Source organism: Phytophthora cinnamomi (genome assembly GCF_018691715.1).
Source record: "Phytophthora cinnamomi strain GKB4 chromosome Unknown Contig2, whole genome shotgun sequence".
NCBI lineage: Eukaryota > Oomycota > Peronosporomycetes > Peronosporales > Peronosporaceae > Phytophthora > Phytophthora cinnamomi.
This window is the reverse complement of record NW_027150935.1, coordinates 719,179-742,127: the sequence shown is the minus strand read 5'-3', so window position 1 is coordinate 742,127 and position 22,949 is coordinate 719,179. Positions and strand designations below refer to the sequence as shown.

Genomic DNA, 22,949 nt, shown 5'->3' with positions numbered 1-22,949 from the left:
GTTGATATGGTGTTCCGGCTGCACGAGAAGAGGTCAAACCCACGAACCCACAACCTACCAACGGTCTCGGAAGTTGGGGCGACTCTTATCGAGGATGGCAACTTGGACAGCCCGCGCGACATCCTTCTGCGTACTAAAGATCACTCGCTGCTTCGGCTCTTCGAGACGCACTCTGTGTATGACCCGTTGCAGTACCCACTACTTCTTCCGCATGGAGAACTGGGTTGGACCTACACAGACGTGTATGCGAACAACGTGGTGCGCAGAAAGAAGCGTGAAATGTCCCTCCGAGAGCATGTAGCCTACCGGTTATTCCAGAAAGTCGGTGACGAGTCGGTACTGCACCAAGGTGGGCGATTATTCCAGCAGTACTGCGTAGATCAACGAGCCAAGTGCGAGCAAGAGCAACTGCGTTGGGTGGCATCCCATCAAGCTGAACTTCGCGCCGATCAGTACAGCGGGGTTCGAGACGCGCTTCTAAGTGAAAACACGGCGGTTCTGCGCGAGGGCGAAGCCCTATTGACGGAGTACAACCGCGAAACTGGGGCGCTCCAGCACCCCGATGAACCGCAGCGTCGCTCGGGACACTTCCTGGACCAAATCGGCAAGCGCATCGTTCTACCAGCTACGCATTCGGGGAGTCCGCGGGCCATGTACAAGTCTTACCAAGATTCCATGGCTATCGTGCGGGAGTACGGGAAACCGGACGTCTTCGTTACTATGACGTGCAACCCTACGTGGGACGAGATCCAGGAAAGATACCGGAGCCAAACCAAAGCGCACAAGACCGCCCGGACATTGTAGCCCGCGTTTGGCAGCAGAAATGGCGGCGATGCTGAAAGACTTGGATGAAGGCGTACTGGGACGTGTTCTGGCGAGGATCTACGTGGTGGAGTTCCAGAAGAGGGCCTCCCACGCACACATTCTGATTATTCTCGCAGACGAAGACAAGCCGCGTACAAGACAAATCATCGACAAGTTGTGCTCTTCGGAGCTCCCGGACGCCGAGATCAACCCCAGCTGTACGAGACCATCCTCACTTGCATGATGCATGGTCCATGTGGCGCGGCGAACCCCTCCAGCCCCTGCATGAAGGACGGAAAGTGCACGAAGGGATACCCGAAGCCGTTGGTAGAGGTTACCCAAGGAAACGTGAACGGGTTTCCTGTCTGCAGACGTCGCCGCCGGCCACCGGGAGTACTCAAGTTCAAGGGAAGGGAGTACGACAACGCCACCATTAACCAATGGGTGGTCCCGTACAATCCCTACCTTTCGCAGAAGTACAACTGCCATATCAACGTGGAGGTTTGTACGGCCCTCACGGCGGTCAAATATCTGTACAAGTACGTCTACAAGGGGTCCGACAAGGCTGTAATAACTGTGGAAACGGTGGGCGGGGAGTCGAACGGTGCAAGGATGGATCCCAACGAGATTCTTCGGTACCTGAACGCAAGGTATATATCTCCGATAGAGGCATGTATGCGGCTTCTCGACTTCTCCGTTCAAGGCAAGACGCATTCCATCGTACAGCTGACGATCCACCTGGAGAACGAGCAATTCGTGACCTTCCGTTCGAGCGACAACCCGGATCGAGTTCTCACTCGCGGTCGCCACTCGATGTTGACCCGCTTCTTCGAATTGTGTGCGAGCGAGGCCCCGGAGAACCAAGTTGCAAAGACCATGGTGTACCAAGACATTCCGAAGCTATTCCGATGGGATGACAAGGCAAAGAAATGGGTTCGTCGCAAACAATACCAAGCGGCGCTTGGGCGGATGGTTCATGTGACCCCTCGGGACATGGAGCGGTTCTACATGCGTGTACTGCTGTGTCACCGGAAGGGACCTCAGTCCTTTGCCAAGCTTCGGACAGTGGATGGTGTTACGTATGCGTCGTACCGCCAAGCCGCACTCAAACTGGGCTACCTTGAAGACGACGCAGAATGGATTGCGTGTATGGAAGAAGCCGCTGCCTTCAAGATGCCGTACCAACTCCGCCAGCTCTTCGCGACGATCATTGTTTATTCTCAAGTTTCGGAGGTTCGCGTTCTGTGGAATCGATTCTACGACGTTCTTTCTGAAGACTTCGCGCACACATACCGGGGCTTGGAAGGACAGGAGAAGGAAGACATGATCAGGTTCCACACACTCAAGGACCTTAACGACCTGCTCCAAATCAATGGCTACGTAGTGGCGGACTTTGACCTCCCTCAGCTGGATGACTACCCGCGGCTGGTGCTGGATTCGCTGCTGCGGAACAACCTCATTCGACGCGAACTGGAGGTACCAGCACTCTACCCTTCAAGCCATTGTGGACCAAGAAAGCCAGCTGAACGACGGCCAACGAGCTATTTACGACGAAATCATCCAGGCGGCCGAAGCACCAGTTCAAGGCAACAAGCTGTTCTTTATTGACGGCCCGGGAGGTACAGGAAAGTCAACTCTGCTGCGGCATATCCTGGCGAAGGTGCGACTGTCCGGGAAGATCGCGATTGCTGTGGCTTCGAGTGGAATTGCTTCGCTGTTGCTCATGGGTGGGCGCACAGCGCATTCAACGTTCAAGATACCTCTCAAGCTGAACGACAAGTCGACGTGTGCGATTTACAAACAATCGCGCCTCAAGATGTTGATCGAGCGAGCCAGTTTGGTTATCTGGGACGAAGCTCAATGACTCACAGGCACGCCTTCGAAGCGGTGGACAGGTCTTTGCGCGACATCATGGGTAACGACCAGGAGCCTTTTGGAGGAAAAATATTTGTACTTTCGGGTGACTTCCGACAGATTTTGCCGGTGGTAGTGCGCGGCACACCAGCGGAGACCATCGACGCGTGTCTGAAGTCATCTACGCTATGGCGACACTTCAAGCAGCTGCATCTCACGGAAAACATGCGTGTACAATCGGCAAGTAACGAAAGCACCGCCGCAGAGCTCGCAGCTTTCTCGGAGTTTCTCCTACAAGTGGGAGAGGGTAGACACGAGGTCAACAGGTCCCTGGGCAGGGACTTTGTGAAGATTCCGCGCGATATGCTGATCGACAACATCTACGAAGAAGGAGACGACATTGAAGACGAAGAAATCACACCTGGAGCTGTTCCACGGGGTTTGAAGAACATTATTGATAAGATGTACGCCGACATCAACGATCCCGAGGTTGCTACGGACGAGTACTTCGCCAACAGGACCATCTTGACGACTACCAACGCCGTGGTGCACCGCATCAACCAAGCTGTCTCTGAACGACTCTCCGGGGAGGCCCGCGAGTATCTATCGGTGGATTCAGTGGATGACGACAACGAAGGAAACTTCTTCGAGCCGGAGGTGTTGCATTCGGTGACTATCAACGGTATTCCTCCACACAAACTTACATTGAAGGAAGGCGCCCCAATTATGATGATGAGAAACCTGAACCCCGACTTGGGCCTCTGCAACGGAACGCGACTACGGGTTGTCCAGCTCAAGCCCACGTTATTCATGCTACCATCATGACTGGCGAGCGCATAGGCCAAAACGTTCTAATTCCAAGGATCGTCTTCGTCAGCGATGGGGACGCGCGCGAGTTCCCCTTCCGCTTGCGACGCAAGCAGTTTCCAGTTGTACCAGCTTTCGCCATGACCATCAACAAAGCCCAAGGCCAAACCGTCCAGAACCTAGGTTTGTATCTGGCGACACCCTGCTTCTCCACGGACAGCTCTACGTGGCGCTGTCGAGAGTTACATCCAGGTCCAAGTTCAAGGCTTTGATCGAGTATCCGGAGCTGGAGGAAGACGACGGTGCATACACTGACAACATTGTGTACAGGCAGATATTCGAAGATGCTTAGGCGGAGTAGGCATTCAGCAGTACACACTTCATAATTACATAAATACATGTCTTTTTGGAAGTGCGTTTCGCTTTAGCAATGTATCCCTTTGACGAAACCATCGCCCGCCGGGCAGAAGCGGAGGCAAGCATACCCAACGACAACGTCAAGCGCTGTATAAGCAAACCAACCAGCCGCCGGAGCGGCTAGGCGCCCCAGTCACTGTCCACACCGCACCGCGAAGCGGCAGCTGCTCAACAGTCTACACAATAACGAGTATCCTGTAAGTTGTCTGTAAGTTCGTCGTGTTCCGCCCTTGGGGCATCAGCCTGCCGTAGCGCATTGTCCTACCGCCCTGCATTAGCGCATTAGTAACCTGCCCTATGGCATCTCACCATCTTCCGGACTGGCTTATGTTTGCCCGATATTACAACATAGCCGCGTGATACTATAACGCTGTGATTGGCCGATTTTGCCTCAGCGCTCACATTTCCTTTTTGAATTCCGCGCGCGCGCGGAGCGAGGAAGCGCTCGGACGTCGGGCGCTGCAGCTCTCTGGTTGGTAGAAACCCCACAGGACGCGAGCGCCGCACAGGGACTAAGGTACGCTTAGCTACATAGTTTCCTAACTGTAATAGAAGTGTCGGTTTCGGGAGTTCCGCCTGTTGGGATAACTGGTACCTTCAGGGCAGTCGAGGTATTATAGTGTGGGATTAAGGGCGGCCTGGTGCCTACTCCGGTGGGGCCACGGGGAGTTGCAGTGGGTTCCACGACACGGCCATGTAGTCGAGACTCCCCGTTGGCGCACAGATGCCAGGCAGGCCGTCCCGAATCTGCAACATTGCTCTCTTGCTTTGCATCGGGAATTTAATTACCTTGGAGAATGGCATTTGGGTACTGCAGCTCTCCACTATACTGACCGTTACTTTCTCTAAAGTGGGTAGCAATACCCATTTTAAGATGATAAGAAAGACTGCAGCTGGCACCCGCCGCCGACGTAGGAATTGCGCGTGCCCTTGCCGCAGCGACCGCTCTTGGGAGCCGCGACCTGAGGTGCCCACGTCCGCCCGCCAGCGGCGTGGAAATCTTACCAATCCGGGGTAAATGGGGCAGATCTCGGCGAAGCCGGGTGACCTGCCTCATCTCCGGGCCAGTGGTCGTGTATGGGACCGGCGCTTTAGGTGGGCGCACCTATTTGCGCTTCTGTGTCCGCGGCAGGGCGCGTGTATAGGACCCTGGAAATGGCGACGGTGTTCTTAGACTTTATGTCTAACGCGTCATGTGACTCTGTTGCGTGTACGCAGCCCAGAATGGCTCGAACGAAAAGGAAATGGACGCGCGAGGAGATCGAGCAGGCCTTGCGGGACAACAGAGCGTATCAACGCAACCCGGCTGCTCCAGAGAGCCTGCCGCTAAAAGCGCCGCCAAGCGCGTCGGAGGGCTAAACGATACAACTTAAACAAGGAATTTCAATCGCTTATCGTGACAGACGGCCGCTACTGTCACGGCTGTCGAGAGTCATGTTGCGGCCGGAAACACGTCTGTTGGGCCTCCACCAATCCGCGAAGAACCTCCGGTCCAGGCAGCGGCGCCTGTTGATTCTACAGTTGCAGCAACTGATGTCAGCCGCAACGGAGCAAGTTCCTGGCTCGACCCCGGCGGAGGCAGCGCGTAGGAGGCGCGCTGCAATGACGGCGTCTCAAACAGAACGACGCCGCGCGCGAGACAGAGAGAGCCCGAATTAGAAGGGCGAACATGACGGGATCCCAACGCGAGCGTCAAAGACGTAGAGATGCAGAACGCCAAAGGACACGTAGGGCTCTATTAACAGGCCGAACGGAGCCTGCGCGAGCAAAGCCGTTTACTACAGGCCGCTAGAAGAGCTAACCAAACCGAGCAACAACGGGAGATCATGCAGGAGACCGATCGTCTACAACACGCCCAACAACGCCAGCAAGAAACGCCAGATGAACGTGAAGAACGCCAGGAACGCGAACGCGTTCGCCAGGAAGAACGTCGGGCTAATCTGACGCAAGAAGAAGCGGAAGCAGAGCGAGTGGCTCTTCGGAGTATCAAGCCACGGTTCGAGACGCTCAAGAGGAGGAGGTGAGAGGAACGACGACAACAGGAGCGTATACGGCGCAGCACTCTTCGCAGAGGTCATGCACTCGCAACCAGGAGGATTTCAGAGTCTCCATGCTCAGCGGCGACAACATCGTTAATGGGCGCCACAGACTGCCTCAACTACGATCTGCCCTCATTGCAACGCGTGGAAATGGCCTGCAGAGTCCAAAAAGGCTGTTGTTTGGAGGGGCGGTGCAGCTACCTTCACTACGAGCTGCGCCTCCGCGACTGCACCAGTTGTACACGGATGCCGAGTTTCGGCGCCGCATTCGTGCCTACAACCAAGTTTTGCCTTCACGTCGATTGGGGCTTCCTGTAGCAACCGGTCCAACTTCAGGGACGTGAACCAAGACGAGCGTTGCTGGACAACGTGGTGTATACACGTATCGTATTCAAGGGAGCCATGGGGCACTACTTGGGCTCTCTACTTCCGCGTATCGATACGTTCACAAACGAGCCCATGCCCCCAAGTTTGCCCAGATCTACATCGTCGATCCAGACATGCAACAGCGAGCGGAGCGTCGCCGAGGTATTTTCGCTGACCTCCACGCCGGGACGCTGCTGGAGATGGAGCAGATGATGGAGGAGTGCAATCCGTTCGCGCAACAATATCTCAACTTCGCGGAGAAGCTGCGCGCCGACCAGGCGGCGGAAAGGAGGTGGTTGATATGGTGTTCCGGCTGCACGAGAAGAGGTCAAACCCGCAACCTACAACGGTCTCGGAAGTTGGGGCGACTCTTATCGAGGATGGCAACTTGGACAGCCCGCGCGACATCCTTCTGCGTACTAAAGATCACTCGCTGCTTCGGCTCTTCGAGACGCACTCTGTGTATGACCCGTTGCAGTACCCACTACTTCTTCCGCATGGAGAACTGGGTTGGACCTACACAGACGTGTATGCGAACAACGTGGTGCGCAGAAAGAAGCGTGAAATGTCCCTCCGCGAGCATGTAGCCTACCGGTTATTCCAGAAAGTCGGTGACGAGTCGGTACTGCACCAAGGTGGGCGATTATTCCAGCAGTACTGCGTAGATCAACGGAGCCAAGTGCGAGCAAGAGCAACTGCGTTGGGTGGCATCCCATCAAGCTGAACTTCGCGCCGATCAGTACAGCGGGGTTCGAGACGCGCTTCTAAGTGAAAACACGGCGGTTCTGCGCGAGGGCGAAGCCCTATTGACGGAGTACAACCGCGAAACTGGGAGCGCTCCAGCACCCAGACGATGAACCGCAGCGTCGCTCGGGACACTTCCTGGACCAAATCGGCAAGCGCATCGTTCTACCAGCTACGCATTCGGGAGTCCGCGGGCCATGTACAAGTCTTACCAAGATTCCATGGCTATCGTGCGGGAGTACGGGAAACCGGACGTCTTCGTTACTATGACGTGCAACCCTACGTGGGACGAGATCCAGGAAAGATACCGGAGCCAAACCAAAGCGCACAAGACCGCCCGGACATTGTAGCCCGCGTTTGGCAGCAGAAATTGGCGGCGATGCTGAAAGACTTGGATGAAGGCGTACTGGGACGTGTTCTGGCGAGGATCTACGTGGTGGAGTTCCAGAAGAGGGCCTCCCACACGCACACATTCTGATTATTCTCGCAGACGAAGACAAGCCGCGTACAAGACAAATCATCGACAAGTTGTGCTCTTCGGAGCTCCCGGACGCCGAGATCAACCCCAGCTGTACGAGACCATCCTCACTTGCATGATGCATGGTCCATGTGGCGCGGCGAACCCCTCCAGCCCCTGCATGAAGGACGGAAAGTGCACGAAGGGATACCCGAAGCCGTTGGTAGAGGTTACCCAAGGAAACGTGAACGGGTTTCCTGTCTGCAGACGTCGCCGCCGGCCACCGGAGTACTCAAGTTCAAGGGAAGGGAGTACGACAACGCCACCATTAACCAATGGGTGGTCCCGTACAATCCTACCTTTCGCAGAAGTACAACTGCCATATCAACGTGGAGGTTTGTACGGCCCTCACGGCGGTCAAATATCTGTACAAGTACGTCTACAAGGGGTCCGACAAGGCTGTAATCACTGTGGAAACGGTGGGCGGGGAGTCGAACGGTGCAAGGATGGATCCCAACGAGATTCTTCGGTACCTGAACGCAAGGTATATATCTCCGATAGAGGCATGTATGCGGCTTCTCGACTTCTCCGTTCAAGGCAAGACGCATTCCATCGTACAGCTGACGATCCACCTGGAGAACGAGCAATTCGTGACCTTCCGTTCGAGCGACAACCCGGATCGAGTTCTCACTCGCGGTCGCCACTCGATGTTGACCCGCTTCTTCGAATTGTGTGCGAGAGCAGGGCTCCGGAGAACCAATTGCAAAGACCATGGTGTACCAAGACATCCCGAAGCTATTCCGATGGGATGACAAGGCAAAGAAATGGGTTCGTCGCAAACAATACCAAGCGGCGCTTGGGCGGATGGTTCATGTGACCCCTCAGGACATGGAGCGGTTCTACATGCGTGTACTGCTGTGTCACCGGAGGGACCTCAGTCCTTTGCCAAGCTTCGGACAGTGGATGGTGTTACGTATGCGTCGTACCGCCAAGCCGCACTCAAACTGGGCTACCTTGAAGACGACGCAGAATGGATTGCGTGTATGGAAGAAGCCGCTGCCTTCAAGATGCCGTACCAACTCCGCCAGCTCTTCGCGACGATCATTGTTTATTCTCAAGTTTCGGAGGTTCGCGTTCTGTGGAATCGATTCTACGACGTTCTTTCTGAAGACTTCGCGCACATACCGGGGCTTGGAAGGACAGGAGAAGGAAGACATGATCAGGTTCCACACACTCAAGGACCTTAACGACCTGCTCCAAATCAATGGCTACAATAGTGGCGGACTTTGACCTCCCTCAGCTGGATGACTACCCGCGGCTGGTGCTGGATTCGCTGCTGCGGAACAACCTCATTCGACGCGAACTGGAGGGTACCAGCACTCTACCCTTCAAGCCATTGTGGACCAAGAAAGCCAGCTGAACGACGGCCAACGAGCTATTTACGACGAAATCATCCAGGCGGCCGAAGCACCAGTTCAAGGCAACAAGCTGTTCTTTATTGACGGCCCAGGTACAGGAAAGTCAACTCTGCTGCAGCATATCCTGGCGAAGGTGCGACTGTCCGGAAGATCGCGATTGCTGTGGCTTCGAGTGGAATTGCTTCGCTGTTGCTCATGGGTGGGCGCACAGCGCATTCGACGTTCAAGATACCTCTCAAGCTGAACGACAAGTCGACGTGTGCGATTTACAAACAATCGCGCCTCAAGATGTTGATCGAGCGAGCCAGTTTGGTTATCTGGGACGAAGCTCCAATGACTCACAGGCACGCCTTCGAAGCGGTGGACAGGTCTTTGCGTGACATCATGGGTAACGACCAGGAGCCTTTTGGAGGGAAAGTATTTGTACTTTCCGGTGACTTCCGCCAGATTTTGCCGGTGGTAGTGCGCGGCACACCAGCGGAGACCATCGGCGCGTGTCTGAAGTCATCTACGCTATGGCGACACTTCAAGCAGCTGCATCTCACGGAAAACATGCGTGTACAATCGGCAAGTAACGAAAGCACCGCCGCAGAGCTCGCAGCTTTCTCGGAGTTTCTCCTACAAGTGGGAGAGGGTAGACACGAGGTCAACAGGTCCCTGGGCAGGGACTTTGTGAAGATTCCGCGCGATATGCTGATCGACAACATCTACGAAGAAGGAGACGACATTGAAGACGAAGAAATCACACCTGGAGCTGTTCCACGGGGTTTGAAGAACATTATTGATAAGATGTACGCCGACATCAACGATCCCGAGGTTGCTACGGACGCTTCGCCAACAGGACCATCTTGACGACTACCAACGCCGTGGTGCACCGCATCAACCAAGCTGTCTCTGAACGACTCTCCGGGAGGCCCGCGAGTATCTATCGGTGGATTCAGTGGATGACGACAACGAAGGAAACTTCTTCGAGCCGGAGGTGTTGCATTCGGTGACTATCAACGGTATTCCTCCACACAAACTTACATTGAAGGAAGGCGCCCCAATTATGATGATGAGAAACCTGAACCCCGACTTGGGCCTCTGCAACGGAACGCGACTACGGGTTGTCCAGCTCAAGCCCACGTTATTCATGCTACCATCATGACTGGCGAGCGCATAGGCCAAAACGTTCTAATTCCAAGGATCGTCTTCGTCAGCGATGGGGACGCGCGCGAGTTCCTTCCGCTTGCGACGCAAGCAGTTTCCAGTTGTACCAGCTTTCGCCATGACCATCAACAAAGCCCAAGGCCAAACCGTCCAGAACCTAGGTTTGTATCTGGCGACACCCTGCTTCTCCACGGACAGCTCTACGTGGCGCTGTCGAGAGTTACATCCAGGTCCAAGTTCAAGGCTTTGATCGAGTATCCGGAGCTGGAGGAAGACGACGGTGCATACACTGACAACATTGTGTACAGGCAGATATTCGAAGATGCTTAGGCGGAGTAGGCATTCAGCAGTACACACTTCATAATTACATAAATACATGTCTTTTTTGGAAGTGCGTTTCACATTAGCAATGCATCCTTTGACGAAACCATCGCCCGCCGGAGCGAAGCGGATCGCCGGAGCGAAGCGGAGGCGGGCGGCCTACTACTGTGGCCAAACCCACCCACCGCCGCGAAGCGCGGCGCTCAGCTAGTCTACCACTAACCGAGTATCCTGTAAGTTTGTCTGTAAGTTCGTCGTGTTCGCCCTTGGGGCATCAGCCTGCCGTAGCGCATTGTCCTACCGCCCTGCATTAGCGCATTAGTAACCTGCCCTATGGCATCTCACCATCTTCCGGACTGGCTTATGTTTGCCCGATATTACAACATAGCCATGCGTGATAATTATAACGCGCTGTGATTGGCCGATTTTGCCTCAGCGCTCACATTTCCTTTTGAATTCCGCGCGGCGGAGCGGAAGCGCTCGGACGTCGGGCGCTGCAGCAAACCCACAGGACGCGAGCGCCGCGCAGGTGCTGTTCTCAACAAAGTGTCGGTTCAATATAAGTCAATGGGATTAAGGGCGGCCTGGTGCCTACTCGGTGGGGCCACGGGGAGTTGCAGTGGGTTCCACGACGGCCATGTAGTCGAGACTCCCCGTTGGCGCACAGATGCCAGGCAGGCCGTCCCGAATCTGCAACATTGCTCTCTTGCTTGCATCCCGGGTTTAATTACCTTGGAGAATGGCATTTGGGTACTGCAGCTCTCCACTATACTGACCGTTACTTTCTCTAAAGTGGGTAGCAATACCCATTTTAAGATGATAAGAAAGACTGCAGCTGGCACCCGCCGCCGACGTAGGATTGCGCGTGCCCTTGCCGCAGCGACCGCTCTTGGGAGCCGCGACCTGAGGTGCCCACGTCCGCCCGCCAGCGGCGTGGGAAATCATACCAATCCGGGGTAAATGGGGCAGATCTCGGCGAAGCCGGTGACCTGCCTCATCTCCGGCCAGTGGTCGTGTATGGGACCGGCGCTTTAGGTGGACGCACCTATTTGCGCTTCTGTGTCCGCGGCGGGGCGCGTGTATAGGACCCTGGAAATGGCGACGGTGTTCTTAGACTTTATGTCTAACGCGTCATGTGACTCTGTTGCGTGTACGCAGCCCAGAATGGCTCGAACGAAAAGGAAATGGACGCGCGAGGGAGATCGAGCAGGCCTTGCGGGACAACGAGCGTATCAACGCAACCCCGGCTGCTCCAGAGGAGCCTGCCGCTAAAAGGCGCCGCCAAGCGCGTCGGAGGGCTAAACGATACAACTTAAACAAGGAATTTCAATCGCTTATCGTGACAGACACGGCCGCTACTGTCACGGCTGTCGAGAGTCATGTTGCGGCCGGAAACGTCTGTTGGGCCTCCACCAATCCGCAGAGAAGAACCTCCGGTCCAGGCAGCGGCGTGATTCTACAGTTGTAGCAACTGATGTCAGCACAACGGAGCAAGTTCCTGGCTCGACCCCGGCGGAGGCAGCGCGTAGGAGGCGCTGCAATGACGGCGTCTCAAACAGAACGACGCCGCGCGAGACAGAGAGAGCGAATTAGAAGGGCGAACATGACGGGATCCCAACGCGAGCGTCAAAGACGTAGAGATGCAGAACCAAAGGACGTAGGGCTCTATTAACAGAGGCCGAACGAAGCACAGCGCGCGAGCAAAGCCGTTTACTACAGGCCGCTAGAAGAGCTAACCAAACCGAGCAACAACGGGAGATCATGCAGGAGACCGATCGTCTACAACACGCCCAACAACGCCAGCAAGAAACGCCAGATGAACGTGAAGAACGCCAGGAACGCGAACGCGTTCGCCAGGAAGAACGTCGGGCTAATCTGACGCAAGAAGAAGCGGAAGCAGAGCGAGTGGCTCTTCGGGAGTATCAAGCCACGGTTCGAGACGCTCAAGAGGAGGAGGTGAGAGAGGAACGACGACAACAGGAGCGTATACGGCGCAGCACTCTTCGCAGAGGTCATGCACTCACCGCAAACCAGGAGGATTTCAGAGTCTCCATGCTCAGCGGCGACAACATCGTTAATGGGCGCCACAGACTGCCCCTCAACTACGATCTGCCCTCATTGCAACGCGTGGAAATGGCCTGCAGAGTCCAAAAAAGGCTGTTGTTTGGAGGAGCGGTGCAGCTACCTTCACTACGAGCTGCGCCTCCGCGACTGCACCAGTTGTACACGGATGCCGAGTTTCGGCGCCGCATTCGTGCCTACAACCAAGTTTTTGCCTTCACGTCGATTGGGGCTTCCTGTAGCAACCGGTCCAACTTCAGGGACGTGAACCAAGACGAGAGCGTTGCTGGACAACGTGGTGTATACACGTATCGTATTCAAGGAGCCATGGGGCACTATGGGCTCTCTACTTCCGTATCGATACGTTCACAAACGAGCCCATGCCCCAAGTTTGCCCAGATCTACATCGTCGATCCAGACATGCAACAGCGAGCGGAGCGTCGCCGAGGTATTTTCGCTGACCTCCACGCCGGGACGCTGCTGGAGATGGAGCAGATGATGGAGGAGTGCAATCCGTTCGCGCAACAATATCTCAACTTCGCGGAGAGCTGCGCGCCGACCAGGCGGCGGGAAAGGAGGTGGTTGATATGGTGTTCCGGCTGCACGAGAAGAGGTCAAACCCACGAACCCACAACCTACCAACGGTCTCGGAAGTTGGGGCGACTCTTATCGAGGATGGCAACGGACAGCCCGCGCGACATCCTTCTGCGTACTAAAGATCACTCGCTGCTTCGGCTCTTCGAGACGCACTCTGTGTATGACCCGTTGCAGTACCCTACTTCTTCGCATGGAGAACTGGGTTGGACCTACAGACGTGTATGCGAACAACGTGGTGCGCAGAAAGAAGCGTGAAATGTCCCTCTCCGAGCATGTAGCCTACCGGTTATTCCAGAAAGTCGGTGACGAGTCGGTACTGCACCAAGGTGGGCGATTATTCCAGCAGTACTGCGTAGATCAACGAGCCAAGTGCGAGCAAGAGCAACTGCGTTGGTATCCCATCAAGCTGAACTTCGCGCCGATCAAGTACAGCGGGGTTCGAGACGCGCTAAGTGAAAACACGGCGGTTCTGCGCGAGGGCGAAGCCCTATTGACGGAGTACAACGAAACTGGGGCGCTCCAACTTTGATGAACCGCAGCGTCGCTCGGGACACTTCCTGGACCAAATCGGCAAGCGCATCGTTCTACCAGCTACGCATTCGGGGAGTCCGCGGGCCATGTACAAGTCTTACCAAGATTCCATGGCTATCGTGCGGGAGTGCGGGAAACCGGACGTCTTCGTTACTATGACGTGCAACCCTACGTGGGACGAGATCCAGGAAAAGATACCGGAGCCAAACCAAAGCGCACAAGCCCGCCCGGACATTGTAGCCCGCGTTTGGCAGCAGAAGATTGCGGCGATGCTGAAAGACTTGAGCTGAAGGCGTACTGGGACGTGTTCTGGCGAGGATCTACGTGAGTTCCAGAAGAGGGCCTCCACACGCACACACATTCTGATTATTCTCGCAGACGAAGACAAGCCGCGTACAAGACAAATCATCGAAAGTTGTGCTCTTCGGAGCTCCTCGGAGCGGATCAACCCCCCATACGAGACCATCTCACTGTGATGATGGTCCATGTGGCAGGCAGAACCTCCCTGTCCACCGCTGAAGGACGGAAAGTGACGAAGGGATACCCGAAGCCGTTGGTAGAGGTTACCAAGGAAACGTGAACGGCTTCCTGTCTGAGAACGTACCGCCGGCCACCGGGATACTCAAGTTCAAGGGAAGGAGTACGACAACGCCACAATTATTAACCTGGTGGTCCCGTACAATCCCTACCTTTGCAGAAGGTCACGCTATATCGCAACGTGGAGGTTTGCGGCCCTCACGGCGAGTCAAACATCTGTACAAGTACGCTCACAAGGGGTCCGACAAGGCTGTACAACTGTGGAAATCGGTGGGGAGTGACCGTGCGATGGATGCAACGAGATTCTTCTGGTACCTGAAGCAAGGTATATCTCCGATAGAGTGGGCATGTATGGCTTCTCGACTTCTCTGTCAAGCAAGACGCACTCCATCGTACAGCTGACGATCCACCTGGAGAACGAGCAATCGTGACCTCTGCTCTTCGAGCGACAACCCGTGACGAGTTTTCGCTGGTCGCCTGTCAGTTGCCCGTCCGAAAGTGAGGCGGCCCGGAGAACCAAGCTTAAAAGACCATGACAAGACATTCCAAGCTATTCCGATGGGATGACAGCAAAGAGATGTTGTCGTAAACAATACCAAGCGCGCTTGGATGGTTCATGTGGCCCCTGGACATGGAGGTTCTACATGCGTGTACCGCTGTGTCACCGGAGGACCCAGTCCTCAAGCTTCTGACAGTGGATGGTGTTAGTGCGTCTACCGCCAGGTATGACCTCAAACTGGGCTATGAAGACGACGAATGGATTGCAATGGAAAAGCGCTGCCTCTTAAGATGCCGTACCACTCCGCCAGCTCTTCGCGACGATCATTGTTTATTCCTGCATCTGAGGTTCGCGGCTGTGGAATCGATTCCACGACGTTCTTTCCTAGACTCTGCACAACACCGGGAGCGACAGGAGAAGGAAGACATGATCAGGTTCCACACACTCAAGGACCTTAAGACCTGCTCCAAATCAATGGCTGCTGAGTGGCGGACTTTGACCTCCCCTCAGCTGGATGACTACCCGCGGCTGGGCTGGATTCGCTGCTGCGAACAAACTTCTGACGCGAACTGGAGGGGTACCAGCACCTCTACCCCAAGCCATTGTGGACCAAGGAGCAGCTGAACGAGGCCAACGAGCACATTTACGACGAAATCATCCAGGGCGGCCAGCACCAGTCTGGCAACAAGCTGTTCTCTTATTGAGGAGGCACAGGAAAGTCAACTCTGCTGCGGCATATCCTGAAGGTGCGACTGTCCGGAAGATCGCGATTGCTGTGGCTTCGAGTGGAATTGCTTCGCTTGCTCATGGGTGGGCGCACAGCACTGACGCCAAGATAACCTCTCAAGCTGAACGAAAGTCGATGCGCGATTTACAAACAATCGCGCCTCAAGATGTTGATCGAGCGAGCCAGTTTGGTTATCTGGGACGAAGCCCAATGACTCACAGGCACGCCTTCGAAGAGTGGATGGAAGGTCTCTGTGCATCATCTGAACGACCAGGAGTTTGAGGGAAAGTATTTGCAACTTTCCGGTGACTCAGACGGCCATGGTAGCGCGACACCAGCGGAGACCATCGGCGTGTCTGAAGTCATCTACGCATGACACTTCGACAGCTGCATCCACGGAAAACATGTGCACTAATCGGCAAGTAACGAAAGCACCGCCGCAGCTCGCAGCTCTCGGAGTCTCCACAAGTGGGAGAGGGTGACACAGAGTCAACAGGTCCCTGCAGGGGACTTTGTGAAGATTCCGCGCGATATGCTGATCGAAACATCTACGAAGAAGGAGACGAGATTGAAGACGAAGAAATCACAATGGAGCTGTTCCACGGGGTTTGAAGAACATTATTGATAAGATGTACGCCGACATCAACGATCCGAGGTTGCTACGGACATAGCTTCGCCAACAGGACCATCTTGACGACTACCAACGCCGTGGTGCACCGCATCACCAGCTGTTCTGAACGACTCTCCGGGAGGCCGAGTATCTATCGGTGGATTCAGTGGATGACGACAACAGAAGGAAACTTCTTCGAGCCGGAGGTTGTCATCATGTGACTATACGTATTCCTACAAACTACATTGAAGGAAGGCGCCCCAATTATGATGATGAGAAACTGAACTCCGACTTGGCCTCTCTGGCACGCGACTACGGGTTGTCCAGCTCGGCCCACGTTATTCATGCTACCGCGACTGGCGAGCGCATAGCTATAGCGTTCTAATTCAAGGATCGTCTTCGTCAGCTGATAGGGACGCGCGAGATCCCTTCCGCTTGCAAAGGAAGCCAGTTACCTTGCCATCTAATGCTACAAAGCCTATATCTATCGACACTGCTTCTCCGAGCAGTCATGTGGGCTGTTAATCGAGGTGTAGCCAGCATCCAGGTCCAAGTTCAAGGCTTTGATCGAGTATCCGGGCTGGAGGAAGACGACGTGCATACACTGGCAACATTGTAGAGCAGATATTCGAAGATGCTTAGGCGGAGTAGGGTCCAGCAGTACACTTCAGCAATTACATAAATAAGTCTCTTTTGGATGCGTTCACTTAGCAATGCATCCTGACGAAACCATCGCCCGCTGAGCGAGGAGCGGGTACACTCTATACCCAACGTCGTTGCGACTAAGCAAAAGCAACTGCAAACCCGGAGCGAAGCGGGAGGCGGGGCGGCCCATACCACTGTGGCTGTAAATCAACTCATCGCCGCGAAAAGCGGCGGCGTGCGCTCCGGCCATCGGCAATACGGCACGCCGTCGCGTGAGGAAAAAAGTTTTGATCAGTCTCGGTCTGTTTGTTTACGCCGAAGGCCGACCCAGGCCAGCCAGCGTCTGACGCTGGTCGCGGTGTAGGCCTGTGAATATGGCTTAGCCTGCTGGCATGGGATGCCATGCACGCGCAGGAAACAGTTCTCGGTAGTCGTCGCGATGGGGATCAATTTTGCTTGACGAGATAGACGATTTGCCCCCAGCATGTAGTGACGGCAGCAGTTGATTACCCTGTCGCTGGCAGCTTTATTGGCGCAGCTGGTGGCCAAACCTTTCCTTGCGCTCAGGTCGTTGCTGAGGAGGCAATAAAGGGATGCGAAAACATCCACCATCGATTCCGTTGGCGACCGCTACGCCAGGCAGATCGTTACTAAAACTCGCCATCCCCCTGACGTTGGGCTATCGAGCCCTGATCACGCTGAACGGACCTTGAAGGTGGCTTCCCTGCGCGTCCAGTCTACCAGCCGCAAGTTGCAGGGCCAAGGCTGTCTGTGGGGCTGGCGCGAAGAAAAAGGGACGAAAAAACATAGCACAGCCTGTGTCAGACTTGTTCCCTGCCTGGAGGTAATCTCTACCTGTAGGATTCCCTCAGAGCTTCTAGTGAGGGAGGGACACCCAGTTTGCCATGGAGACGGCCGTTGATACATGATCGTGACCACCACAGTGGATATAGCAGACGTGCAGGTCCACTGCTTACTTTCACAGCTGTTCCAAAGTACTGTGGGCAGCTTGGATTGCCCATCAAGGCGGCATGTGGGCAGACAGAATCCTGGGGTGCCCATGGTCCAGACCCTCCTGCTGACAGCGGCTCGCGGTTCAACCATAGTGACTGTGAAGAGTGGTAGGTCTCCTATTCCAAGGTCCGTTTCCTGGCACAATCCCATTACTTGTCTTAGAACCACGCACCTCACCTGCTGGTTCTCCTGCCGTTTAGCGCGCCAAGATACCCCTACCCATCGACGAAATCCTGACGGCCACCTGCTACTCTGCCATGGTGCGTGGCTACCGCAGCAAAGTTCGTATCAAAGTGCGCGCCACGAAGATGGTTCGCTACACAAATCCTGTGAGTTCCACCGCCGCAAGGCCAGTCGCCAACCATGGCCAGCTGCACCAGCGCCAACGGGAGGAAACGGAGAAGCAGTCGACGAGTCGAAATATCGACGACCGCCCCGCGAAGAAAGCGTGTCCGTCTGTACCCTGATCACCTAATGATCCGACCTGCACGCTGCTGAAACCGGCCGCCTGGAGTTTGCGGTCAGCGCGGAGCCGGCACCACCCCGACTTTTCGCCGACGCCCTCGACTCCGCGAGCCGTGTGAGCCGTGGATATGGAGCGCCAGAGTCGCACTACTGACATGCAGCCGCAGCTGGCCGCCGTGTCCCGCCGTGCTCGCCGCGTCCGTGATCGAGCGCTCGATCATCGTGCACTCCGTGTCCTCTCTGGGATATTCCACCACCAATAACGCAATGGTTTCGCTGTTGCGCATACATCTTTGTGGAAGGTATTGAGGTCAGTGCTTTGGTTTCGCTGGCATTCACTTGAGGTTGTGAAAATGGACATAGTCCAGCAGAAGCCACAAATCTCCCAATTGTGGTTGCTATTCACAGTGTCGGGTAGGGGCGTTCACTGTCGCCTGTCAGCTCAGTGGAGACCAGGATCCAGGTCAATGGCCGAAGACGCTCAACCACAGTCGTGCCGTCCGGCGCGAACGTAGCGCTACCAAAACCACTCACTACCAGGTCCGTGGATTTCCTAAACTAACCGCCCCTGTCTTCAGTATCTTGACGGGCGCTGGAAGATTAATCGAGGATAGACGTCGACGTGACGGACGGCGAGCCGTGCGGGGAGACTTCGCGGCGAAATTCAAGAGAAACCCCAGCACCGGGCTCCAACTTCCTTCCGCGAGCAGGTGAATAGACAGTGCCGCGCCTTAGCGCCGCACCTGCCCGCCAATTACCACGTTGTATCTAGTTGTGGCATGTGGTCGTTGTACAACGCACAGAGCTTTTCCGGATATCTGCATGCGTGAATGAAGGTCTCCAGTCCAGCAACGCCCAGGTAGCGGACGCAATATTGGCTAGAACGCGCAGCACATAGCGCCTTGGTGGTGGAGGTGATGGTGCCGCTGGAGCAACCTGAGCCTTTAGCTACTGCAGCCTTATTCAACTAAATTGTGGTTGTCCCTAGAGCAGCCACAATCGCTGCTCATCCGCGAAGGTCTTTGGCGACACCACTGCGGTAATGACGTTTACAACTGGTTGCCCAATACGTAGATGCACGCTTGCAGCGAACTCGCCGAAGCTTGCGCTGAGGGAATAATATGGCGCGTGGCAGCCTAAATAAGACAAGTCTCGGTATGACACAGTACTAGCGCCTGCTTTGTCAGTGATCTTGATTTTGATAGCGTCCAGCACTAAAAGCTTGCTGGACACTCTGAACGACGTGCCAATGATATGCCGAAGACAAGTTCCACATGGCGAGGACGAAAAGTTTTGCGGGTATTAAGCAGCCAGATGGCCGAGCGACTTGCTTTTTTAAAACCACGGACAGAATCCTGTCTGGTACTGGCCACAGGTCTCTTTCCTCTGGTCAGATCCAAACTCAGGCTGGTCGTAACGAATCGATTTGGTTGTCGGCCATTCATCCATTCTCAATTTCAACTAACCATTCACCAGCCGGCCCTCGCTCACTGCTCGCCAATGTTCGCCGTTTATTGGTGATATTCCGACGTCCACGACGCTGCTCATGCAATGGCAGCCGAAGGGCCTCGGTGTTCGCGTCGCGCAATGAAGATGATGGCACTCTCCAACGCGAGTTCCATCGCCGCAAAACGCTACCCGTAGAGAGCGGTTGCATGAGCGCCAACGCGAAGAACGAGTGAAGCGCCGATTTGCGGAGGCGACCGAGACTCGGCCTAGGCAGTTAAAAAAATCGCCTGATCAGACAACTGCCTGTTTGCTGTGGTTGACCCCATTCCCTACAGCCGATGACCTGAAACGAACGCCTGCCGGTTTCGCAGGCGGATATGGACATACCTGCCTTGCTCTTTCGACATTCCCCTCGAGGGAGGTCGTCGAGCAATAAGCTCACCGGTATCAGTGGACGACATCTGGCTCGACTTATCGCAGCTGACTCGATTGTTTGGACACTTTGCATCCTCTTCATGCTATAATGTACTTCTCTTCAACAAACTTAACTTCAACCATGCCAAATGTTGGTCAAGGCAGTGCACGCTTGGCTATCTCAAAAGTGTTTTTTACAAGCCAGACCAGACACACTTATAAAGTAACGAGTCAGTATTGAAAAAAAATCAAAGTTGCGAACGACAACGACAGCACGAGCAACTCTCTTCAGCACCGACCCTCTGATAGACAGATCTTGCACTCGACGCGAAGATCTTAGGATGCATAACACAAAACCTAACGAATTTGCGTGTTCACCACTGGAATAATCACTGCCCTCATCGGCTCACAGGTTCCAAAATCTCCAAGCGATTAAGAACTAACCTGGATGCGCTCATCATAACAAAATGTGGCTGAATTGATCCTCATACTTTTGAGTTGACACTGTTCATTGAAGCAGGATCGCGGGCCAACTCATCTGCGTGACAAAACCATCACCAGTTTGTGTGCTGCAAAATAGTAATTTGAAAAGTCCTGACTGCCCTATCTGCCCTGTCAAACTAGGGATGGCAAAAAAATTTAAATATTTTATCCGTGATAAAAATATAATTAAAATATTTTATTTTTATTCGTTTTATAATGAAATTAAAACACTTCTGGTTCTTGTATCGGACACAATCTGACAACCGCGCTCTATTAGGTGGCCTATATTTGCTGACGTGCGACGCGGTCATCTCTGCCGTCCTTGCACACGCGTGGGGAAGCAGTCCACGCTCAATTCTCCTTTGAGCAGATGTCTCCAGCTCCCTCGGTGCTCACCTTTAGGAACTTGACGGCCAGGAACTCGTTCTCCGTTAGTTGCGTCACCTTGGGGGTCACCATCTTGCAGCCACCGCACCGCGGCTCCGAGAACTGCACGGTGGCCGGCTGCTTCACGCCGATGGCGCCGCTGAAGTCCTCAGGTGTCTTGACCTCGATCGGCATGGTCGGCTCCGCCACCTATGAAGCTGAAGTAGCTCTGCGGTGGCAGCCCACTCGTCAGTATGCGTTGAGGCCAGTATTCAGGTAGTTACTGTGTTATACGGTGCTCCAGGCGATCCGTTTCAGCGGGGTTTGATGTATAAAAATGGTAAAAATATCATAAAAATGGAAATAAAAAAAAAAATTTCGATATTTTTATTTTGAAAAAATCCTTCCATATTTTTTTTGCCATCCCTGGTCAAACATTCATCCTCGTAGACTTGAATTATCTCCGCCAACAGAAAATAGGTAGCCGAACCTACATCGGTCGTGAAAGCAGTGGAAAACGACCCACTTTCACAAACTTGAGGTGTCGACGCTTCCGAGAATTTCCCACTACGTAGGTTCGCAACAATGAAGTCTCGCTTCCGCCGATCACGTTACTAGATCGGGTCCAACGACCTCCAGACTTAGCTACCTCGTTGAAGATGACGTTGAAGACTATCATTCACCTCCAAATCAGCTTGCGTGGAGAGAAGGAGGAACCGAGAAGCAACTGCTTCAGCGACTTGAGGCCTTCGAAACGAATGGGATAGTATCTACGATGCCCTGATCGCTCGCTGAGCACGGCCACGCCGCTCGAAATAGCACTGCTAAACTCAACGGCCGTTCATTTACCCTCGGTAAATGCCATCGTGATGACAGAGATGAAAGGGGGCTCGTAATATTAGACGCCTACCTCCTAGTACCTCGCTATTATAGCAATCGGTCGCTGTGCTGGTCCAGCCTTATTTCGAGCAGGGGTGGATTAGCGCAGTACTTCCTCGAGAGGCAATGAGACGTGGTGTGTTGTGATTATGTGAAGCGATGTCAAGTAGAACAACCCCCTGACCGTCCTCGTGCAAATAAGATTCCGCAGCAGACCCCACATGGCGCGCACGACATGCCCAAGTCCTTGCCATTTTTGGCTCAAACTCCGTCCTTCTATTGGCTCGGTGGGCAGACAAAATCCCGACTTGCTGCTCACACGATCTCACAGGCCTTCTTGCTCTCTGTTAAAGTTGCGCATCTCCGACGTGCTGATGCTTTGCAGGAGAACATGGGACTCGCTCATAGAGCTGTCCCGTACAATGTAGACCACGTATTTAGTTGCAGAATAAGGGGGATTATCTCCCCCGCCTGGGACCACCAGTCCTCACTCCGTCTTTTGACTGCTAATACACCAGCACCTCCGGGCATCCTTCCTCCTCCAAGACCTTTTCCTTCGGCACCTTCACGCTGTCCTCCGCTGTTATATTCCACTGCTATTCCTTCCGCTAACGTGTCCGATCCAAAACCTTAACATAACACTCTCGAATAGCTACTGTACTGTAACGAGGTCCTTCTTGAGCGATCCTGGCCCTTTCGTTGAACTACTGCCGCGGTTCAGCATTCACATATCAACCACCCGCCACAACAAACCCCTCGCGTTTAGCATGTCCTCCTTCTTTGATGAATCGCAACCCACCGTGCCGCTTCTCATGATGTGCGGGTACCGAAGCAAGGTCTGTACCAACTTCCGCGCCACCAAGATCGACGGCACTCTCCACAGACTCTGCGAGTTCCATCGCCGCAGGGCCAACGTGAGTCAGCAGCGGCTGCACCAGCGTCACCGCGAAGAGAGATTGAAGCGCAAGTTCTGCGAGGAAGAAGCGGACGCGGATGGGATTCATGTGACGAAGAAAGTCTAAGTCAGCAAGACACTTTCCAGCCGACCAAGACCGACCCACTGCGCTACAGAATCACCACCCCGACGATTGTTGTTGAGACCATTACGCCCTACAACGACTACATGTACTACCCGCGCGGCTCTTTCACCGAGCAGTTGACCAGCCCGAACTTCACGACGAAGATGTCTGAACAACCAGTGCTTCACACACCATTTCCACCTTGAGGATCGACGGAGACGACCACATCGACACTGCTGGTCGCCGAGGATGAACTAAATATGGTTATCGTGTAGTC

The 22,949-nt window shown here is 54.5% G+C and overlaps 2 protein-coding genes across 2 annotated transcripts; one reads left to right on the top strand and one right to left on the bottom strand.

Annotated features, from left to right (window-relative positions):
• Positions 1 to 20,759: 20,759 nt before the first annotated feature.
• On the bottom strand, positions 20,760 to 20,969 carry IUM83_12270 (putative thioredoxin; the record flags this gene model as incomplete). Its single annotated transcript, XM_067936887.1, has 1 exon — positions 20,760 to 20,969. One exon carries the CDS (start codon positions 20,967 to 20,969, stop codon positions 20,760 to 20,762), a length of 210 nt encoding a protein of 69 aa, XP_067800097.1.
• Positions 20,970 to 22,420: 1,451 nt separating this feature from the next.
• Positions 22,421 to 22,675, top strand: IUM83_12269 (uncharacterized protein; the record flags this gene model as incomplete). Its single annotated transcript, XM_067936886.1, has 1 exon — positions 22,421 to 22,675. One exon carries the CDS (start codon positions 22,421 to 22,423, stop codon positions 22,673 to 22,675), a length of 255 nt encoding a protein of 84 aa, XP_067800192.1.
• Between the last annotated feature and the right edge of the window lie 274 nt (positions 22,676 to 22,949).